The following is a 24,550-nucleotide window of genomic DNA, read 5'->3' as shown; positions in this document are numbered from 1 at the left end:
ATTTGCCCATTTTTCCATTGTGTTCAGATCTCGTTGAACTCTGTCTCTATCTTCCGGAGTATTTGCCAGTCCTCCCAATTTGGTGTCATCTGCAAAATTGATGAGTAGTCCCTCCACCCCCACATCTAGATCATTAATAAATATGTTAAAAAGTACCGGGCCGAGCACCGAGCCCTGAGGTACCCCGCTACTCACCTCTCTCCAGTCTGATGAAACACCATTGACAACAACTCTTTGAGTGCGGTTCTCTAACCAATTCCCTATCCACCTAACTATCTGAAAATCCAGATTGCAGTCCTTTAACTTATCCATCAGAACATCATTGGGAACCTTGTCAAAAGCTTTACTAAAATCCAAGAGAAACCCTAAGTCTAAACTTGTATCACTACCATATTAACATGTCCCTTCTTCAGTTACTAACCACTGCTCATTTAGAATAGTTGTACCCATTAACTTGGGCAGATGATTGCTCTGTCTATAGAACTTCATATTGTTATGGAATGGATGTGTTCCATTAAAAAGTTGTGACTGAAAAATTAGCATGTCAGAAAGTTCATGCAATTATTAAGAAATGGCACCTATGCTTATCTGCCTGAGAAAACATTGTATAACTTATATGTCATTTCCTGTATAGTGCGTTTATTTGCCCCTGACCTCCAGATACATAGAGCCAGTTTATTCAGGGATAAACTCTGCACTAGTGAGATTTCAAATTGTCAACAGGAGATAGAAGCTTTGATATATGCAGCAGTCCTGAGAAGTTGTATTGATAATGTGGCAAGATCAAGATTGTCTCCTTTGATGTTGCGTATTGTAGTCTTTGTTTGTGGGAGATGCTTGCTTGCCCATATTGCTTATCTTTTGGTGTTTTTTGCCACAGGTCTGAATACAAAACAGACATACGTACTCTCAAGAATTTAAGCTTGTTCTAGGATTTCTCTTCTTCTTATAAGTGCAGATTGTCTTCAGAATCTGGAAATGAAGCAATTCTCTTCTAAGTAAAACGGATCCCCTTAAATCTGTAGTTTAGCAGAAGGCTACACATGAATATCTGTGAGGCCTTTTCAGTGTGTTAGGATATATACATAATAAATTGGGGGGCCATTTTATCATTGAGTAGTAAGTTATAATGTTAAAACAGCAGGTGTGGCTTAAAAGGAAAGATGCACACTAAAATGAGAAATGCATGTCTGTCATAGGAGCTGAAGATTCACTGGTGAAAATATTGATATTTTCCCTATGTAATTTGATGGGAACCATTTCCCCCTTCATTTTTCTAGAGACCCAGACCATGCAGAAAAAATGTAAGGTACACAGTTTCTGTAGTGATGTGTAGGAATTTCAGTTGATCTACTGTATTAGGTTGGTATTAATGCAACACAGAAAAGGTAGGGAGATGCCCTGATCCCAAGGCCTTAGTGTGATTCTTCAGTCACCTGCTGTTGACCTGCCATGCTCTCTTTAATTCCCAGGAGATTTGTTTTAAAGCCCTAGCTGGAATTACAAGTCACAGGTTTTTACAGTACATAGTCCAGAAAAGGTGGGTGGTGTTTCACTGCAGTGATCAGAGGATTGAATTCCTGTAGCACTTGCTGTTTCTAAATTAAAAATTATGTCTTCCCATTAAATTCTGATCAATTACATCAATTCAACATTATAAAACATTACTTGTCAAGACTCTTATTTTATGTATGCTTGTATCCAGATCGTTGGCTTTCCATTGGCTTCCCTCTGTCTGGACTAGATGGGTTTTGTGAGGAGATTAATATATCCAAGTTCTTGTGCCTAAATTTCATGAGATGCAAGATCATAATTACTAATGATGGTTGTTCCTCTTACATTGTAGGAGTTGCAGGAGCAAGATTATTTATATCTTTTTTTTAGAAAGGGATTTCATTTCACAGCCATTTTTCAACCAGTAGAATAATGATTTACTCTGGCTCACACCATAATAAAAATCATTGAAATTTGTTGCAGAACCAATTTAATGAAGAGTATGACTATCCAGTGACTTCATGACTGAGTTGAAATTCAAACTGAAGACCTCATTTCTTAGCTGCACTTATTTCATATTGTGCTGCACTACAAAGTACAGGGGCACTATTGCCTGCACTGTAGATCTTCCCTAAAATAGTTGAGGTGACTTAACTAAGAAGTTATTGCATGCTGTGCACACTGACCACACTATATTCTTCACTCATTGTGCTGTTAAAATAGCATTCATGTTATAGATACAAAGAATTATAGTTATCTCACAAATGTTACTGTGAATGGACATGTCACAAAACATTAGCACTTTAAAATGCCGTCAATCCCTACAACCTACATTCCATTTTAAAAATGATGATCTCCATAGACTTAATATATAATCTGTCTAGTATTCATAATCCTGCAGTTATCATGAGCTGACCATTAATTTCTGAATATAAACCAACACTGAGTATCTCCTGACCCTTTTAGGGGCAGCAGGTTTCCTAATTTCCTCTCCTTCCTCCCTTCAGCACCAAATGGGAATAGTTAGCTCTGAAATCTGTCGACTGGCAGCAGAATTAATATCAGCAAAAGCCTTAGAAATTCAGATGATTATCAAATGAAAATATTTTCTACACAATTTTTCCTGCAGTAAGCAACTTAGGCATAAATGGATCAAAATTAATGCATCAATTTTAACAGCAGGTTACATTTAATGATACATCAAAAATATTTTATTGATATTGATAAGTATATAAATGATAGTGAAATACACAGAAAAGAAAGACTTTTCACCAAGGGAGTAGGAAATACAATCACCACATTCTGGTAAAATTGTTAAGAAGCAACAGCTAACAATTAGTTCATTGAACACCAACAAGCCATATTAAAGATCAAGTAATTTCTCTGTTGTTGTGTCACACACATGTATGTTGAATTAAAATTAAATAAATAAAATTAAATAATAAGGGTAGGATTCCCCCAATATAATGATATCTTTGTTTGGACTCCTGTTCTGGACATAGGTTGGAATAAATTTAATTTATTTTAGTGCTCACTCAGTTTGTTGTAGAATTGTTGTGAGCAATTACAGTAATTTAAACATTATTTAACTAGTTTTGAGTTTTTGATTCAGTCTGGTTTAATTCATACCAAATGGGTGGTTTCAAGTATTTAAGGATACGGGATTACTTTACACCTGTGTACTGTAAGGATTTCTATAAAATACCATAATAATATAGGTACATATTGCAAAAAAAAAAAAACATTAAAATACTTTTTGGGAGTTGGTGTAGAATAAGATAGGTTAAATTTTGAAATTTTAATAAATACTCTTGTAAACTTGTTTATAGAAGAAAAAAAGTAATGGCATATAAAACATTAATTACATTTTTAATAGCAGCACCATCTATCACACAGAATTGGAAATCCACAACAAAAATTTCAGTTGATAAGTGGTATGAGCATTTGTGGAATATAACTCTACTGAGAAGATTAACCCTAATTTAAAATGTGTAGGCTGTTCAGAATCCATTTATACCCTTTGTCAGCCAACACTCAACAACTTCTTCCATTTAACACTAGGAAATTATGGACATAGGTGATTTAATAAAAAATGTAGGTAACAATTCTGCAGAAGCATCTAGTTGAAATTGTAAAACAAAATGTATAACAAAGTTTGAGTCCAGGGGCATCTTTAAAAGAAACAAAGTTTATTTCTTGGTATAAGATTTTCTGTAAATGCATACTTCTTCAGGTACATTTACACAGAGTTACTCAAACTATACATATTGGTAGAGGGGACTAGTTGCAAAGAAGGGCTCTCAAGTCAAGCATAAGTAACTGAGTCAAGCATAAGTAATTAAGCTATAAGCATAGCTAAGATAGAATCAATGCAGTTGGTGAGACCTGTAAACAGCAGCAAATTAACAAACAAATAGAAGAGTTGGCGAACAAATTTGAGAACTAAGTTTGTTCAGTGGCACGTTGTTGTTGTTGTTGTGATTTAATTTCTGTACTGCCCCTACCCAAATAGGCTCAGAGTGGTTCACAGATGATATAGTTGAGTACAGTTTAAACGGCAGTTTTATTATCCTGTAGTTTATTATCCTGATCATGGGCTTGGATTACACGTGATAACCTATTGTCCCATTTGTAAAATCAGCAGATATTCCTCTTAGAAGAATTTAACCTTTCTTCCTCATCAAACTGAAATTTCAGTTCCACCTGATCTTCTCTGAACTTGTATGTTCCTGCTATCCAAGGAACCCATCTTAGCTTTTTAAGATGTTAGCTCCACTGTTTAGTAGCACGGTTCTGCCTTTGATCAGAAACTGGTGGGTCTATTCATTACACCCCGTATAATGCAATTGACTGCTGGCTCTTAAAGTGGGTGACAGTGTTATAAATCAACAAAAGCTGATCAGAATTGAGGCTGAAATAGTACAGTATATATGAGCTGTGTAATCCATCTTTGGGGCGAAGGATAGCCAGCAAATTGGTGTTCACACAGTATAATGCTCTTTGGGGAAAATATTGGGAGAGGCATTAGAGACCAATAACATTTAACTCCAGGTTTAAGCAAGAACTGAGTGACTCAGCATGTGTAAATGCAGACTTCTTCACATACATTAAAACAGATTTCCTCAAGCATTACATATAGGTGAGGAAGGGGTTTAGTTGCCAGGAAAAGCTAATTACTCAAGATGCATCAGTAACTTAGCAATAAGTATAGCTCAGATTTGATTAATACAGTTGGTAAGACCTGTAGATAGCAGCCATATCATATGTGAAAACCAACTTTGAGTCCCGTGACACTTTTAATAATAATAGTTTTATTTTTCTAACCCACCCTTCCCTGAAGCTCAGAATGGGTAACATCAAGTAATAAAAATACAATCAAAATTATGGCTAATTTTGATTATGGCTAATCTAACATATTCGATTAAGTTAAAACAGTTAAATAATTTTATATACTTCTGCCTGATTCAGTCTCTGAGTGGGTTTCTTCTTTAGGTGGATGGATCTTCCCTCTTCCCACAAACTTTCCCGGGGAGGCCAGCAAATTTGGTGCTATAGGCCTGGTGGAATAGCTCTGTCTTACAGGCTCTGTGGAACTGATCAAGGTCCTGCATGACCCTGATCTCAGTCAGCAGAGCATTCTACCAGGCTGGGGCCACAGCTGAAAAGCCCCTGGCCCTGGTTGAGGACACTCTCATCGCTTTGGGGCCAGGGACCTTGAGCAGGTTTTGGTCAGCCAACCACAATGCTCTTTGGGGGACATACTAGGAGAGCTGCAGATATCCTTTCCCAGACTGTTTAGTGCTTTGAAGGTCAGTACCAAAACCTTGAATCTAATCCGGTCTCCAATCTGGGGGCAAGCACCAGTGACATCTGTGCCCCTCCATTGGGTCCCCATAAGGACCCATGCAGCTGCATTCTGTAGACTTGGAGTTTCTGGGTCAATCTCAAGGGAAGCTATGTGTAGAGTGAATTGCTGAAACCAAGTCTGGAGGTGACTGCTGTATGGATCCCCGTTGCTAGGTCGGGTGTTGAGAAGTAGGGTTCCAGGCAAGCAATATTCAAAATCTGGACCTCCATCAACAAGGAGGAGTCCAGGATTGCACCCAAACTCCTGAAGGAAATAACAACTGTCAGTTGGATCCCATCAAGAGCTGGTATTCTCATCATCTACTTCTCAGCTTGCTGGCCCAGCCAGAAGACTTCCATCTTGGCTAGACTGAGCTTCAGCCGACTCTGCTTGAGCCAGTCCACCACAGCGTTCAGGTATCTGGCTAGGATGCTTGGAGTGTTAATGAATGGCTGTCCATTAACAAAAATAGCTGGGTGTCATCTGCATATTTGCAACAACCCAGCCTGAAAATCCAGATCAGCTGGGCATGGGGGCACATGTAGAAGTTAAATAGCATTGGGGAGAATATTGCTCCCTGTAGAGTCCAAAGGGCACAAGGTTGGGAGATGCTCCTCCTAGTGCTACCCTCTGTCCCTATCCATGGAGAAAGGATTGCAGCCTCTGAAGGGCTGTGCCATGTATCCCACATTGGCTAGGCAGTGGGCCAAGAGCCCATAGTTGACTGTGTTGTTCTCTGTTGCCTCAGAGGATAGGGCCAGAACCAATAGGATGAAATTAATTCCAAAGAATTTTCAGCTAAACATCTGGAAGAAGTTCCTGACATTAGAACAGTTTCTCAGTGGAACAGGCTTCCTCGGGAGGTGGTGGGTTCTCTTTCCTTGGAAGTTTTTAAGCAGAGGCTAGATAGCCACCTCACAGAAATGCTGATTCTATGAGTTTAGGCAGATTGTAAGTGGCTGGGCAGAAGGGATTGTGTCCATAGTTGGCTCTTGTAGCCCTTTCTTGTATGCCCAGGGAATTCCAATCAGCACTTTAAGGTTGGTAGATGAATTTCCTTCAGACCAGATCGGCCAGGGATTCTGAGGTTGTGTGTGTGGGGGGAGGATCATTTGGGCATGGAAATGGCATCAGTGTGGGTGGGCAGGTAGTTGTATTTCTTGCATTCTGCAGGAGGCTGGACTAGATAATCCTGGAGGTCACTTCCAACTCTTTGATTCCTTGGGGGTTCCTCCCGTTCATTTAAGAATATTACGACTTCCATGGTTGGTCAATCAATGCTCCATCTTTCCTATTATTTTCTGCAGCAGGGCCAGAATTTAGCTGTGGAGTGAGAGATCAGCCATTCATTCATTCATTGCCATTATTCAGCAAATTATAGCAGTGATCCTCAAAGAATAAGGGTGCATTTCTTATTAACAGGCCATTTCTTCATGGATTTATAAAGTAGTTTAAAATGCAAGTTGTCTTCAGAAGTTTAGGTTGGTTCAGATGCTTTCTTTTTGCAAATAGTTTTGCTTGAGGTATTTTAAAAGGACTAAATATTTGTTTATATTCTATTCTTGCCTGTTGTTTCATGTGGTTAAATTCCCTTGAGAACATCCTCTTAAAAGCTTCTTATTTCAGTTAGAATAGAGCATTTTAAAAATGTGCCTTCAGTTACATCCCTTCGGAGTGCCACATCAGAGGCTGTTGGCAGAGCTGCCACTAGAAACTGTTACATATTTGTGTTCCTGTTGCTATGAGTAACCCAAATTATTCGCCTTGCTCTTGATTAATGCCAAATTGCTTTTGAAGGCCTTGTTTTATGAACTTGTCCTTTGATGCCTGGTTGCTCTTGGGTTGTACTAGTGTTTGGTAGGAACAGCCCCTCACTTGTTCCATACAACGCAGAGCACTAAAATTGTTCTTTGCTTTATCACACTTCCCCGGCAATGTTCCTTAGGGGGATCTTTTTTCTTCAGGGTTATGGCCATTTCTGAACAGTGCTGCACTTCTTCCCACATAAACTACAGCCATTCCTCTCGCCCTGGAATTGCTCTGTGCTCTCAATTGTCTAGCCTTAATTGAGCAACAGTACCATGTCATCTGTGTCAAAGCCATGAAGCCTATTTATTGAGCAAGCACTAGAGCATACTATATAATGGCGTTTCAGAAGCTTGTACATTCCATTAATAAATGTTTCTGCTACTCAAGAGGTTATCAATTATCTCATTTATTCATAGGAATTAATAATTACTGTGTTTCTGTTCAAATGCACTAATTGAAGCACAAATTGTAAAAAATGAAAAACAAAAACCAGCCACAAGAATAACTATTAAAGTAGCCAAGAGCACCGATAGGGTCATATGCTCTTATTAAATTTATATGCTTGGTATAATAGTAACAGAGAGCCAGCTTGCTATAGTGGTTAGGAATGCGGGCTTCTAACATGGTGAGCCGGGTTTCATAGAATCATAGAGTTGGAAGGGGCCACATAGGCCATCTAGTCCAACCCCCCTGCTCAACGCAGGATCAGCCCAAAGTTTCCTAAAGCATCCAAGAAAAGTGTGTATCCAACCTTTGTTTGAAGATTGCCAGTGAGGGGGAGCTCACCACCTCCTTAGGCAGCCTATTCCACTGCTGAACTACTCTGACTGTGAAATTTTTTTTCCTGATATCTAGCCTATATCGTTGTACTTGTAGTTTAAACCCATTACTGCACATCCTTTCCTCTGCAGCCAACGGAAACAGGGTTTGATTCCCTGCTCCCCCACATATGTGCTCACCACAGCACTGATAAAGCTGTTCTGATTGAGCAGTAATATCAAGGCTCTCTCAGCCTCACCTACCTCACAGGGTGTCTGTTGTGAGGAGAGGAAAGGGAAGGCGATTGTAAGCCGCTTTGAGACTCCTTCAGGTAGAGAAAAGCGGCATATAAGAACCAACTCTTCTTCTCTTCTTATCTGATAAGCTGGTTTTGATTCCCCAGTCCTCCACATACAGCCAGCTGGATGACCTTGGGTCCCATTTGTGCTGTTCTCACAGAGCTGTTCTGTTAGGGGTCTCTCAGCCCCATCTACCTCACAAGATGTTTGTTGTGGGGAGAGGAAGGGAAAATGATTGTAAGACGCTTTGAGATTCCTTCGGGTAGTAAACAGTGGGATATAAAAATCAATTCTTCATAGCAAAAGCTTAAAAAGTTTGTGAGAGAGTAGGACAGTTTTGGTCTACAGTCATTTTAAGTGTTCCTTAAAATGTTCCAGGACCCATACTATGGGCTGGACTCAGAGCTTAATTGACACCCAATACAATTGAGAAATAATAGAGTGAATATACTACTTCAATCTCCTCCCAATAAAAGATGGGCACCAGAACTTTGTTTGCCTGCTGCTAGACACTTCCAAAACAGTCTTCAAGGAGAATTCTTCATGGAACATGTTAAAGCAAACTAAATTTCTGTAGCTGCCCCTTTAAGTGGGAATAGGAGTAGTGTAGAATGGTCTCCCCATTTCAAATTCCCCAAATGTCCCAGAAGGGTCTGATGACTGACCACAGTACCAAATGCTCTAGAGATGTCCAAAAAGAGCAGTGGTATCTGCCCCCTTTTACCCTCACATCTAGATGCTGTTATTAACTAGGGCAACTATATTTATATGTTAATTTATATCTTGCATATACACCCGAAGGCTCAAGGGCAAGTTACAGTGGTCCAAAATAAAAACAAAATAAAATAATCTATAAATATATATCAAAAAACACTTAAAACACTCCTACTCCAGTAAGGCAATTTCTGTTCTGAACTTAGACTAAACCTGAACTTCCAGTACAGTCCTCAGCAGTCACACCTTTCTATTGACATCAGTGGTCTTAGAAGGATATATCTCTATTTAGGTAGTACTGCTATTTGGGTCTAGAAAATCAACATCCTGAAAAAGTGTCTGGAGCTGAGCAGCCAACACTTGCTTAACCAACTTGTCCAGAAAAGATTTAGAGATCACTTCAGTGACTTTTTTTTTTTGAAGCAGTAGCTGAATCACAGCTTCCATCAATACTGAAGAAGGCAGTCTGCTTTCTCAAGGGGATATTGATGCAGCTGTCACTAGCAGCACTAATAACTCCCAGCTTGTGTTAGACAGGTAGGGCAAGAGGACAGCACACAGCTGGTCAGCTGTACCTCTCCAGATTTTTAGTTCATATCTTCATGCACTACAAGCTAAAGCTGATCTTATTATCAGTGGCATTGTACTGGAACTAATCATTCTAATTTCTTGGTGGAATGGGTTAAAGTCTTGCTGGGCTGATGGTGATGTCATGCACAAGTGAGAATTTGCCCCGCTGCCATGCGAGTGCCAGCCTGGCCTCCCCCCCCCCCCCATTCCTAATCAGTCATAGTGTAGCAAGCTTACAAATTATCCAGGATTCTTTATCAGGCTGCACGTTTAAAAAAAACAAAAGGGAAGAGGGGAGGGGGAAAATCCATGGTTGCCTTCCCCCTTTCTGTACCCCCATGGCAGTCCTTTTAGCACAAAATATTTAGTGGTATTTCCAGAAAGTTGTTCATAGCTTTCTTGAGCATTGTTTAGAAGAAACTTTGAGACACAAGTCAGCATAAACCAGAATTCTATAGTTAAGGGAAAATATTTTACAGACATCCATCTGTGCTGACCCACAAAACTATTTTGACTTTTGCACATAAGTAAAAAAACACTTTTATACCTATCTGTCTTCTGTTACAGTAGAAGGCCTATACTATGAATAGGTTTAAAGGTATCCCCTGTGCAAGCACCGAGTCATATCTGACCCTTGGGGTGACGCCCTCTAGCGTTTTCATGGCAGACTCAATACGGGGTGGTTTGCCAGTGCCTTCCCCAGTCATGACCGTTTACCCCCCAGCAAGCTGGGTACTCATTTTACCGACCTCGGAAGGATGGAAGGCTGAGTCAACCTTGAGCCGGCTGCTGGGATTGAACTCCCAGCCTTTATGGGCAAAGCTTTCAGACGGCTGCCTTACCACTCTGCGCCACAAGAGGCTCTTCTATGAATAGGTTTACATCCTTCTAATATCTTCTGTTTATCAAAACAGAGAGATATGCATCCAGCAAATCATCATTAATCAATAACCATAAATAAAATAGGAAGAGGGTGGTGGGAGGAGTTGGGACTCATCACATATCTGATTGGCTGTCTGTCCAGCAGATGGCCAATTAGGTAGGCTGTCCCTCCCCTGGCCTCATCCCCCTTCAACTTCTTTCACATGGAAGAAGTGCCAGTCTGCTCTGCTGTGCTGATGCCCAGAGGTGACCCAGCCAGTGACCAAGCTGGGAGGGGGGGATGGGGGGGCCTGGGACCAAGGTCAGGTGGAGGGTGGCCACCCAGCAAGCTAATGGGTCCTGGGAGGAAGAGGGAGCCAGCCCTGTCCTTCACTGCATCGGGGGGGGGAATAGGACCGCTGCCACCCAAGGCACTGCCTCACCTGGCCAGCAGGCCTGCCCAGGGTGGGGGCATGAGGCAAGGATAGCTCTCATTGTATTGTTAAGTACAACAGACTTTTTTGCTAGTTCAAATCATATTACCAGGTTATTTCAATTTAAAACAGCTGCAAGCAACATTATATAACAACCTGATTCATGATTTCAAAAGAAACAAAATCTCATTAGGGTGATAATGTTTTTCACATGTCACTGTGAACTGTCAATGTTTCTCCATCGCTTTCCTTATTTCCCTGCTCACAACCAAGGTATATTTGTAACACCAAATAAATTTCATGCAAAGGTATTAGCATGCCTTTGTATGATTGTTAGGAGCCTATGCCTAGCCCTCATTTGACCCCCATCCAGGCTACCTGAGCAGGGGACTATCAGACTCACCCATGAGAGGAAGATCAGAAGAAAGTGGTGGCTAGGATCCAGGCATATATCTCCAACACGGGCAGCAGCAGAGTGTGGAGTGGTCAGAAGGCAAGGCCAAGCCTGACCTGAAGAAGGGCAGGGTGCGAAAGGCTAAGAAGTAGCCCTGAGCAGTGAGGGAAAGGAGCAGGTCAGAGAGACAGGCAGCAGAGGAAGAGACAAGGAAGGCTTTTCTTTGATAGCCTCTTGGGTATGGCAGGTAAAAGGGACTTTGATTCTGGCCAGATCGGGGTGGAAGCAAACATATTTCAGCCACTCTTGGGATCTTTCTCAGTGGTGTAATATTAAACGGCACTGATGCAGTGTTGCAATAGGGACTATAGGGTGGTAAAAGGTATCTGAAATTTAAAAATATAATGAAGATCATTGTTATATAATAAAAATCTATTGTTTTTATATATAAATCTGTGTATACATAAGGTGTATATACTCACTTAACGAAGAAACTCTTACTAATATAAAATGTCTCCAGATAGATGTCTCTAGGAGCCCCCCATGCAAAATATTTATTTTCCAAAGTTCTACCCTGTATAATAAATATAAAATTAATTCTATATAAATTCATTATAAAAATCCAAGGAATGCTCTTATTAATATCACTTTTTATTGCCCTCTCCTAGCCAGAGTGCATTCTCATGTGTGTCTGGTATACTGTAGTAAAATAATTCACTAGAACAGCAGTTCTGAACCGCTTTTAGCTGGTGACCCTGGCAGCAGTGACAGCAGTGGCAGCATTTCAGCGCATGCGTATGGAGAGTATGGCACACGCGTGCTTGGGCAGCGTACAGGCGCCCATTGCCAGGGCTCTTCTGCTGCTGGCCATCGCCTGCTACCGCCGATTGCAGCCCCTTTCACTTACCTCCGCCGCTTGCCACCGCCCACTGTCATCTGCCACCACCTATCATTTTCACTGGCCGCCACTTGCTGCCACCACCACCATTGGCTGCCATTTGCAGTAGCTGCCACCATGGCGGCAAAAAACCTGGAGACCCCCCAGAAGGCGCCAGGTGACCCCAATTGGGGTCCCGACCCACAGGTTGAGAACCACTACACTAGAAGAAAAGGGTTTAAATCCTACCTGCTGATGAAATGTCCACCAAGTTAGTTAGCTACCTAACTATTTGGTGGAGCGAGGGAAGGTTACTGAAAGAAAAGAGAAAACATTGGGTTTTTTCTGCGAGGCTACTGATAAGAACTTACAGTTGAAAAAACTTCTTATAGAAAACCACCTTACTGTCATACCTTTGTCACACTAACAAAACAATCCAACATTTAAAAAGCAGCCAGGTCTGACATGGTTTGTTTTTGAGAAACCCGTGCTGACTCAGTAATCACAGCTATCCACTCAAGGATTGATTGTTCAATGATTTGTTCTAAAATTTTGCCAGCTACAGACGTCAAGCTGACAGGTCAATAGTTACCTGGATCATCCTTTTTCCCCTTCTTGACAATGGGGACAACATCTGCCCTCCTCCCGTCTTCTGGCATTTCACCTGTTCTCCAAGAATTGTCAAAAATAATGGACAGAGGTTTAGCAATTACATCAGTAAGTTCTTTTAGTACCCTTGGATGTAATTAATCTGGCCCAGAGGATTTGGTTTCATTTAAAGAAACTAGGAATTCATGGACTTACCCCTACAGTGATCCTGGGCTGCAACACTCATCCGTCATCACATAATATGATTTTGTCATGCTCAGCACAATTTCCGTCGCAATAGATGATTGAAGAGAAGTAGGAATTGAGCAGTTCAGCCCTCCATCACCTGTAACAATTTCATATTCTTGTCCCCAAAACGGTCCTACCATGTCCTTACTCTTTTTCTTACTTTGAACAAAATTAAAGAACCCTTTTTGGTTGTGTTTTTCTCGTTAGCTTAAGCTCATACTGAACTTTAGCTTTTCTAACACTCTCCCTTCAAGCATTGGTTATATTCATCCTTGGTTATAAGGCCCTCCTTCCATTTCCTAAATGAGTCTTTTTTATTACTCAAATTTAAATTAACATTGATGTTTTTAGAATCTTAAATATACACATGAATTTATTTTATTTATTTAATTGGAATAATAATAAATGTTTGCATTTTAACATTTAGTATGTACTGCTGCTCAACCTCTAAGGCTTCCAGCTTGAACATACAGGTTGGGTTATTTTGTTTCCTCTTTTGTTGTCCACAGATTGGGGAGGGGGGCAGGGAATCCCATAAAAGGGAAAGCACTACATCTCATCAGGGAGGAAGTAACAGACTGAGCTCAGATGAGAGGCAGGGTGTGCCAGTTTTGGTAGTTGTATGCCAGAACCCCCTCCCCTTTCCCAGTTCTGAGGATGGTAGGCTAGATACCAACTTTAGTCATAGGATTGCAGAAGACTTGGAAGTAGAGAAGCTTCACAGGTACTTCCCATCTCTGATTTCTGTCTGATTAATATAACTGCTGTTTTATGTTTAGTGTCACATTTTGATCAGTCTTGACACTACTCTTGTAGACATTGTGGTAATGGCTCCCTACTTGGTAGTAGCTCAAGTCATGTTTTGAAAGTTTTGCAAGAGATGGCACAAGAGATGTCAGTGTTTACAGGGACAGAATCTGTAACAATGTTTTCAGTGAGTGTGTCCTTCTTAAAAGGTTTTTCGTGAAACAATCCTTATGGAAGGCATTCTAGGCACAGTATGGCATTTATATATTTTGATGATGGGCTGATTTTGCACCATTTCTCCTCCTCCCATGTATCTCTCCATCCAGCTCAGTGCAGTGTACATGGTTCTCCCTTCCTGTTTTAACCTTGCAGCAACCTCATAGGATAGGCTACACTAAGAAAGTCTGGGTTTGCCCAGGGTTGCCCATGACCAAGAATTGATGTGATCCTTGGTCTCTCTGCCCTGTACAAGGAGGTCTACAGGATCACATTTACTCACTGATTCTTTGTTTAGCATATTCCCTCAGATACTGGGAAAAACTTCAGACAGTTTAAGGATAAAATTTGATAATTTTGGAGGGTTTGTCCTTTTTTGGATCAACTGCCTATTTTCATATTGCAGGCAGCAAGGAGCAGCTGTAATTCAGGCGCATTTGGCTCGTTCAAAGAAAGTGTTTTTGTTTGGTGTTTTTTGTTTCTGCTGCTGCAAGCTAAGCTGTGTCTTGTGATACTCTTGTATATCCATGCTTTTGTTTAATTTTGAACTGTAGTGGAGCGTGTGCTGCAGTTGTGTCAGTGCTGGTGTTGCTTGTTATTGAATGCTAGCTCTGGTGTCTCTCCAGTTAAGCTCTGTGTACCTTTTGTCTTTGAAAAGCAATAGAGAGCAAATAAAAAAGAACTAGTTTCCAGTAGGACCTTTTGCACAAAAAGCTTTTATGTTTGCTGGGGAAGAGGAGGCTTCTAGGGAGGCCAGAATGGGAGACACAAAACATTTTGGTCTCTTATCAAGCTGCGGTTGCCTTTTTGTCTCTTTAGAATACTGCAGATCCCCGCCCTAGCCCTTCACCCCCTCAACACAGGAGCTGGGTACCAGCCCATTGTGTTGGCTCACACGGCAGGATTTTAAGATGAAAAAGGAGAAACTGCCTTTGGGGGTTCTTGCTGGATAAGGAGAAGTATATTTAGTGTCAGTGTCCAAATAGTCTAGCTTTGTCCTATAAATATGTTGTCCATTCAGAGATATGCAAATACAGTATAAGACCAACAGCAACCTGGTAATACAGAAAAGGTTATACGAAATATAAATATGTGAATTGTTAATACGAGTGACGCCTGCAGTCCTTTATCTTTGTAATTTGACCTTGTGTGTATTACAGTTTGCTAATACCCTAGTTCGGATGTTTTAGAAAAAGGAATATAAGAGAAGATGTGGGCTGAAAACTGAAGTGAGGAAGAGATAGTTAGAAGGTGAATTAGGATAGTGTTGTTATTCTTCTAGGACTTAGTATGGCTTACTGTCCTGGATTCCACTATGCTAGTTTTCCTTGCGTGCTTCTTTATGCACTGACAGAAAAGTTCCAGGATCTGTACTTTTCTGGAGGCCCTATATTTATGTATGTATTATTATATTATATACCGCCCTCCCCTGAGGCTCAGGGCAGTCTTCTGACCTGGAGCACCTCCCCAATCCTGGATGTTTGGGGGGAAACTGTGACTCCATAGTAAATACAGCCTAGGAACTCTTCATATGTTTAGAGGCACAATTATTTCTTTAGAGTATTAACTGAATGCTTGGACCTGGTTCTCCATGGTTTTTTTTTTTTTTTTACCGAAGTAAAGAAACATACAGTTTTCATGAATAATCTTGCTTCCTTCTCTGATCTCCTAAGGTCTGATCGGCATGTTACTTGTCTTATGTAGAGGAAACTGACAATGGCTTGCCTAATTTTGACTATCAAGCATAGTGCCAGTAATTGAGATTCTTCTGCCTAGTATGCAGAAGTTTCATTATTAGTTGGAAGGATTACGTGATGACTAGCACTTCACATTGTATTGGCTCAGTTGGAAGACTACCAAAGGTCCCCTTCCTCTTCTGTTCAAATGATAAACACAACATGCAGTTGGTCCAAGATTCTGACTAATAATAGCAAAAATAGCATTGCAGTTTGACAAGCAAGGGAAAATGGGGAAGCAAACAGATTGTAAGGAGTCCGACATTTCTCCGGCTTGTCAGTCCAACCATAAGCACCATTTACTGACTATATGAGAATAAGGCTGGATGGGGGGAAATGCTTTACTTTGTACTGGGATATCAAACATGATTATAAGGAATGGAAATTTTCAAATTTAAAATCTGTATACTGAAAATTTCAGTGGAGCATCTTAATGTGATGTTATAAGCAGTTTCCTTATCTTTGGAACCTGTACTCATCTGTGTCAAATCCTGGACCAAGACCAGCAGACTAAGAGAGCCCGGGACATGAAACATTAAGCAAGCACCAGCAGGAACAAGTCAAAGGTTAGAGTCCTGGAGGAATCCTTTCCTCTCCTAGTGACCTCACCTCACTGTCTTGCTGATCCTTTCCATATGTAAGCAGAAACAAGCAGGAGATGTGATGCCCTTACTGTCTGTTTACACACTAGCAGCAAGTGCTTCCAAAAGTCTGCAAAAATGGCAGCTAGAAGATTGGGCTCTGCAACTCACCTGAGAGCCCCATCCCATGAGCTGAAGATCACTACTCTAGAGCAGAAATCCCCAGCATTTTTGACCTTGCAGGCACATTTGCAATTCTCTCACAGGGTGGTGAGTGCAAATACAAAATGGCTGCCTCAGGAGGCAGAGCCAACTACAAATGGCTATGGCAGGAGGTGGAGCAAAATGCCAGGGAGTGAATCTATGAATAACATGTGATAGTAACTCTTCAATGTTTCAGACAGCAGCCCTGTTTAACAGGATTCCATTCAAAATAAACATATTGAATACATGCAAAACAATGCGTTAAGGATCTGATATCAGATTTCCAGTGGCCAACCAATCCTGAAAGACAAAAGCTCCACCTGGCTCCATCTCCTTTCTATAAACACTCGGTGCATTCCGGGAAAGTTGCCAGCCAGCACCATGTTGCGAACCCTGCTTTAGAGGGTCCTGAACACAAAGGATGAAAAAGACCATTCCCTATAAAAATGGTGGATAGCAGCCATGCACAACTTGGAGGGGAAAGGAAAGTGCCACCTTCAGTTCTAGAGTGTGTTCTGCCCATCATGTATAGTAGAATGCAGTTTCTGAAAGCAGAGAAGAATGCTTTCTGTAATCAACATTTTCAGAATAGAATGAAGTTGAATTGGTTAGTTACAAAAGTGAGAGTAATTGAGGTTCGAATGTTTTATATGGTGTTCTGGCCATACCATTGCTGGCTGTTGTCTCAGATATAGGAAATTAGTTCATCTTGGCAATCAGTTTGGAAACAGTTGTCATACTGGACTCAGCCACACTTAGCTACGTATGCTGTGGCTACTGCAGACAGGATTACCTCTTCCTGTGTCTACTATAGAATATATTTAAACTGTTCATCACAGTAATACTTTCATCTTATAATAGAGCAGTAAGCCTCAGCAGGGTATGCATTGCTCAGTTTCTGCATGCCTCAGGTATCTTTAGCTGATGGGGAGAATTGCTGGCTTCCTAATGTGCACCCTGGCATGGATTGGTGCAATTACTTTGGCTTGTTAATTTTATATTCATTTGTTCCTCATAGTCTTTTAATAATCATATCTGCTGTTGGAAGAGCAAAACAACATGGGAAAATTTGCAGTGCATCCCTCCACTGTGAAAAATAATTTTCAAAGATTTGAACTGCCTTTTAACTGGGTTCATTGCATAAGGATATATACAGATATGCAATATTTGCATGGTTAAGGCTCTTGGAAAGAGCTTTTATTGCATTCTGTACAGGAGTTTTCTCTTTATCCATGTCTGAGATCAAGGTAAACTTGTTCTGTCAGTTAACCATAAAAGTAAATTGTGCTCAGTGCTATATACTAGTTCTTGTTCTCTCTCTCTCTCTCTCTCTCTCTCTCTCACACACACACACACACACATGCACGCACACATACTCTCACAAAGACAGAAAATGTGCAGAGCACTTTTGGATTTCTAAATAAAGTTCGAAATGTTTAAAGAAATTAATATTTATATTGCACTTTTGAAAGCTGACTTGTCTACAGTTTAGGGGAGGAGCATGACAGGTACTACTACTACTAATTATTATTTGTTTAACCAGCTCTTCCTTGTCTCTAAGGGTGGATAACAACACACAGAAGTTAAAATGTAAAACATTACATTTCTGAATGCCCTAATTAAAATTCCCCGACAAGAGCCAGCTTGGTGTAGTGGTTAATAGCGGCAATTTCTAATATGACAAGCCAGGTTTGTTTCCCTTCCAGGCTGGGCCCAGGGCCAATTTCACTTCTTTCAGGCCAGGGACCCTGAGCAGATGCTGATCCAAAAATCATAATACTCTTGGGGGGTTGTAAGGGAAAAGACATCCCCATAGATACACTAGTCCCAGACCATTTAGGGCTTTAAAGGTTAATACCAGTACCTTCAACCTTATTTGTTTTCCAATCTGGAACCAATGCAGCTGGGCAAGCACTGGTGTTATATGCACTCTCCAATGAGTCCTTGTCAGGACTTGTGCAACTGCTCTTTGGACTAGCTAATATCTCAAGGGCAGCCCTGCATAGTTGCAGAAGTCTAATCTACAGGTAACCATTGCATGAATCACTCTGGCTAGGTCATTCTTGAAGTGATAAGGAGCCAATTGTTTCACCTGTTGCAGATGGAAGAAGGCCAGGTGAGCTGTCTTCATAATTCAGTTCTTAATGGATAGGTAGGGATCCAAAATCTGATTCTGTGAAAGCTTAAGGGGGTGGCAGGTTACAGTGGATGAGCGATAGGGTTGTGAGTGTCCTGCATAGTGCAGAGGGTTGGACTAGATGACCCATGGACTAGATGACCATTCCAACTCTATTATTCTATGATTCTATGATTCTAAAATCACACCCAAACTTGTGATGGTAGGCACTATTGTTAACTATGCTCCGTCAAGAGTTGGGAGCAGTATTACCTATTTCTCTACATGCCAGCTTAGCCAAGGGACCTGGATTCAACTTCAGCCAATGCCACTTCAGCCAATCAACAATAACCTCTAGACACCTGGCCAGATAGCTTGGGGATGTTTTCCATTAACAGAAAAAAAACTGGGTGTCATCTGCATATTGATGACACCCCAGCCTGAAAGGTCAGACCAGCTGAGTGAGGGGGCACACATAGATATTAAATATAATGGGGGGGGTGGCTCCCTGTGGGATCCCATGATTCAAGACGCTATGCTGGGACATATTTTCCCCTACTGCCACCCTCTGTCCCTTATTTTGGTGCAAGGACCCTTATTTTGGTGCAACCATTTCAGGGCTGTGTTTCTATCTCAGCTAAGGCAGTGGATCAGTAATTTGTGGTTGACCATGTCAAATGCTGCTGTTAGATCTAATAAGAGCAGCAGCACTGACCCACCTAGGTCCAGCTTTCTCCAGAGATTGTCTGTCAGGGCAACCAGATCTATCGCCTCCCATGGCCAGGTCAGAAGCCTTACTGTAAAGAGTCAAGTGCTGAAGCTTCTTCCAGGAAGCCCTGGAGTTGTCCTGCCACTGCCTGTTCAGTCACTATACCCAGGAAAACTAGGTGTGAAACTGGGCGGTAATTGGCTAGGTCAGTGAGATCCAGCTCTTGTCTCCCCCCCCCCCCCCACCACCAATAAAGGCTGCACCACTGCTTCTTTCAATCTCTCTGGGAATGCCCCAGAAGTTAGAGAAAGTTGATAATGTCCCAGAGAGGGCTCCGGATCTCCTCACTACTGGCTTTAACCAACCATGAGGGTCACGGGTCAAGAAGGCATGTGGTTGGCCAGACTGTCTACTTAAGCTAAGGAGAAGGGACTAAAGTGGTCTTAAGTGGGACTCTGGGACTGTCGAGGGGCATCAACCTAGATGAGAAGTCCTGGCAGAGCAGCAAGATTTTCTCCACAAAATTGCTCACAAAAGCCTCACAGCTAATAGCCAATCTGGGACTTTGGGATGATCCTAAGGATGTCAACAATCTAATTGTTTTAAACAGTTGTGCCAGGTGCAAGCTCTCAGAGATAATAGAAGCCATATAGAATTCCTTCTTCACCACCATGCCATAAATATTCATAAGCATCTTATAAGTTGTTCTTTTTGCTTTGTCACGAGTCTTCCTCTAGACTCGCTCTAGCCATCTCAGCTCCTGCTTCCACTTTGGGCAGGAGATGAGAGGGCATTGGGTGGGGGCAATCTTATGACACTGTTGAATGCATCATGGAGGTGAGCAAACCCAAACTTACTCTGGGGGTGGGGCAGTCACAATAAATCCTATAGAAAGATGCATCTGTACACAATTCATTACTGTGGCCTTTGAAACATGACTGTAAATCTGTTGCATGATGATATAGGATGAGCCTTTATGGCAGTAAAAATCATGAAAATCTCCCAAGGGTATTGATCTGAAATGGGGTTAAATTTAACTGCTGTTTTTACTTGTGTACTAAGTAATTGCTTGGAAGATCCACAAGAAATAGAAATGCCCTCTGACTCTGTAAAGGATGTGACTGGAGACAGCATGTAGGTTTTCCAGAGGTAACTGCTGAAGCACACGTGAAGATTCTTCTGACTGATAAAAACTTCACCAGGCTTATAATTCTGGAAGCACATATAAGGCTGTAATCATTTAAGGAGTATGTTCCTCATTCTGCATTTGAAGAAATTGTCTCTTTATTAATTGCTAACATTATTTTTGTGTTTTCTCTTGCAGAGAACCAGCTCCCATCTGGCTTTCCAACCATAGATATGGGCCCGCAGCTCAAGGTAGTAGAGAAGGCCCGTACAGCCACCATGCTCTGTGCTGCTAGTGGCAACCCTGATCCTGAAATCTCCTGGTTCAAAGACTTCCTTCCGGTAGACACAGCCACAAGCAATGGAAGAATTAAACAGCTTCGTTCAGGTAAAACAGCAAAAGCTTCTCATTTTCCTAAGCCTCTTATCTTCCTGCACAGAAATCAACCTGGATGTTTTGTACTAGGTTCTGGATTCCATTTTCTCCCAAACTTCACTTTGTTAAGACATTCCCTCCGGTATTAATGAAGATTAGCGTGGCTGGGAGTAGGAGAGCAGGCTTCAGCTGATCAGATAAGCAGTGTCTCCAGGACATGCTTTTCCTTGCTCCATCAACAGAGGGAGGTGGTTCTCTGTATTTCAATAGCAAACCAGGTCAGAATTATGCAATATGAGTCACTCCACCTCTGCTGAGGAGCTCCCTGGAGGGTTCTGCTTTGTGAGTAAAGGAGCAGATGTTTTAGCTGTACCACTCGTCACAAGCGGTTGAAGAAAATCAAGGCTTTGCTTCATGAATAAATGGTTGCTCCATTATCTTTGGCCTTAGTTTTTATATTTTTAATAAGATAACTGAACCCATTGTACAAACTGCTTTGTATGTTTGACACACTTGGTACAACTTTGCAAGTTCTGAAGCTGAAATGTGCAGACTGATATTTTGCCCATCCCTGGAGTGTAGTGCTGCCCTTCTTAATATGTAGGACTTGAAATCTGGGTTGAAATCCCATCTCTATCATGGACTCACTTAGTGAATTTGTAGATTCATGCAAGGACGAGTAAGATCAAGATTGTAAAGCACCTAGCACATTATAATATATGTATAAATGTTTCAGTTCTGATCGCACCAAAGAGAGTTAAACATTTCAAGGATTCCATTAAGTTCCTCTGAAGTGCAGCCTCTCTGATAATAAAAGTGGGGGGGGGGGGGTCTTTAGATGCAGTTATAGGACCAAACAATGATGAGGATGGGAAGCAAGGAAAATCCCACTGAGTGTGTAAGAGATAGATACTGGGATACTTATCTCAGTATGCATGGTCAGAAGCCTGTACCCCAAACTACACCATACCTACAGCTTGCATAACTAGACTGAGTGAGAGGGGAATGAACTCGCTTTGAAATAAGACAACTCTATAAGATATACAAGAACAGACTTTGTATAAATCAGTTTGTAATTAGACTGCTGCTGGCACCTGTGTTAAACCTCAGTCTTACACTTGGTTCTCCCCATATAAAGTGATGAACAATCATTGAACTAATACAGTTAATGTAATTTCGCAATGACCTTTACCTTAATCTCAAGATGTTTGTGCTAAAAGAATATCTCACCCTTATGTATTTATCTCAGAAGGCATGATGCAGACAGGACTACACAAGGGCATCCATGGATACGCCCTCTCCATGCTGACTAAATTAGCATCTGCATTTAGGTGCACAGTGGAGCAGGGCAGCCTTTAGGCAAGTTGTGGCCTCTCAGCAGCATTCCCGTTGTGTGCACTTGGCGGCTGCTGAGCAAACTTTGGGAGGAAACCTGAATTTTAAAAACACAACATGTTTCTGTCCCATCCAAAGTTTGGTTTGCTTCTTTCTTCCACTCGAACGGTGTCTCAAAATAAATTTCACTTGGGATTCAGATTCTGTCATAGAACCCCCTGGTTCTCGGAGACAATTAACTTTCCAAGTAGCGGGTTAGAAATCAATGGATAGCAGATCTGTAGGCATGAGAGAGAACTGAGTGGGGTACATGCTGGCAAATGAGGCTAGCAGGCTCCCTTATAGCACGCTTGGAAGAGAGGTTAAGGTCTTTACTAGGAGTGATGAGAAAGCAATTGCAAAACACAATGAATGTGTACCCCAATGATAACCACCTTTAAATGGAAGTAAGTCACATTAATTTCAGTGAAGCTTATTTAAAAACAGATGTGCTTAGTACAATTTATGTATATTTACCTTCATAACTGAAAGAACTGCAAACAACAACCATTATTACTACTGCTTAACTGCTGCACACTTGGGCCTTTCCAGACAATGGTTTTGTGGCTTGTTTATTTTTATATGTTTTAAAATCTGTATTTCACTTAATCAGCTCAGTCCTATTGGATTTTTTCAAAGTAATGATTTAATCAAGCAATAAAAATGCAGATATTTCTCACTTGTTGCACAGGATCCAGATGTCTTCCTTCAAGGAAGTGTTTGTCTTCCCACAATATAGTGTCTTTTCAGTTTTCAGATAGGAAAGAGAGGGTATTTGTTGTGTTACCTTTATAATAACTGCTGGGGAGAAGACAGATTCAGTTTATTAAAATAATAATATAAACATAATAAAATAATAAACTCCCTCTACCCGCCAGACTCCAATCTGAATCACGGCCCTGTGTGACCTCTATTTCCTTTTGAAAAACAATTGGAAGGCCTGGTTACAAATCTCCCAGGTTCTCAGGATCCTATCTGGCTTGGTCCTGAGAGTGTTGTGAAGAATAAGATTGTATAACTATTGAATAGCATTTGTGACCCTGCTGACACCCCAACGATGCCCTTTTCTGAATGTTTCTAAAGCTTTTAGAACTTCTTTACTAGGAATACTCTCACTCTGTACTGCTCAACTGTGAGAGGAAAGGGGAGCTATGTCACCTATAGCAGTGCCCAACTGTATTGCAAATATTCTGCCTTATTTTGGAACACCATGTCCCCTTTCTTTCCATGATTATACTATACCTATTCCATGGGATCTTTCGGTTGTGAAAAAAAGCAGAGGGAGTGGTAAGCAATAGTTTATTTATGACTAACAAAAGTATCCCTCCTGACAGAGCTATCAATCCATATCTGTCCCACCACATTCAGACCTGTGTTACACATTGTATTAATGCCACTGAATTGGGACTACCAGAAGTGCTGTGCTTCAGGCGAAGACCTGGGTTTAAATATCTGGAGAAGCTTATAGTCACCTTCTCTGAATTTGCTTTTAATGAAAGCCAAAGCCAGATTTGGATTGTGCCACCTGTCTTCTCTGACATCCTGAATGAAGTTTTATACAGAATTAGATAGACCATTTCTGGGCACTTCTGCAGCTGTGAATAAAGTTTACTTCTCAAAATAAAATTAATCATAACAAATGATGGATCATAAAATTCCTGCTGACAAGTCGGTCTAATAGAAGCAGGTTGACCTACCTGTAATAGGTCTGCTTGTGCATGTCAAATTTAAATTTCGTGAATGAAGAATAAAACCATAGAAGAGTGAATTGTGTTAGATACAGGGCAAAATATATTAAGATTTTACCTCAGCTGTTTTGAATGTTGGCTTCAGAAGTCACACATTGGTATATTATGTTAGGTTCATGTTTTGTTTCCTAAACCAGGGGCAAGCCACTAGGAAACGAGCTGGAGCATAGAAGTATGGCCACATTGTCCCTTGGAGACTCTTAACTAGCTTTGTAAATGTTAGTGTTACTAACTGTATGTGTCAGCCTTCCTCAACTTTTTTCCTGTTGAGAAATCCCTGAAACATTTTTCAGGCTTCAATAAACCCCAGAAGTGGCATAATAGTACAGAATATGGTTGGGAAGTATAGCTGTGTATACACCTATTCTTCCCTTCCCATCCCCTCCAGGATCATCATAGGCCATTTTGGGAGGGCGGAGTGGGTAGACATGGCCATATATGGTCATATCACCCAATAAATGTTTAACAAGTTTTTAAAATATAAAAAAATGAATTAACTCCTACCCCTTTGGGAAACCCTTCCTGGGTAATCCTGGTTGAGAAAACCTGATATAGATTATAACATCCCCTTTCCATGGTGCTGTTGGGTCAGGCTTGGATTTCAGGAATCATAAAATAATCTTGAAAAATACAATAAAAGTATACGACCTTTAATCTGATAAGACTAGAGAGGAAGAAAACATGGCAGTGGACAGAGGAGGCAGTTGCCTTGTGCTAGAAGTC

At 41.1% G+C, this 24,550-nt stretch overlaps 1 protein-coding gene across 17 annotated transcripts in view; it reads left to right on the top strand.

Annotated features, from left to right (window-relative positions):
• The window catches only part of PTPRF (protein tyrosine phosphatase receptor type F), a 613,096-nt gene that overhangs the window by 472,815 nt on the left and 115,731 nt on the right, over positions 1 to 24,550 (top strand). For all 17 annotated transcript variants that reach the window (XM_077334070.1, XM_077334074.1, XM_077334071.1 and 14 more), the window contains one exon: positions 20,529 to 20,717. In XM_077334070.1, coding sequence (XP_077190185.1) covers positions 20,529 to 20,717 — 189 coding nt within the window. The remainder of the gene's footprint in view (positions 1 to 20,528; positions 20,718 to 24,550) is intronic.

Source organism: Paroedura picta, chromosome 4, assembly GCF_049243985.1.
Source record: "Paroedura picta isolate Pp20150507F chromosome 4, Ppicta_v3.0, whole genome shotgun sequence".
Taxonomy (NCBI): Eukaryota; Metazoa; Chordata; class Lepidosauria; order Squamata; family Gekkonidae; genus Paroedura; species Paroedura picta.
This window is presented reverse-complemented; position numbering and strand designations above follow the sequence as displayed.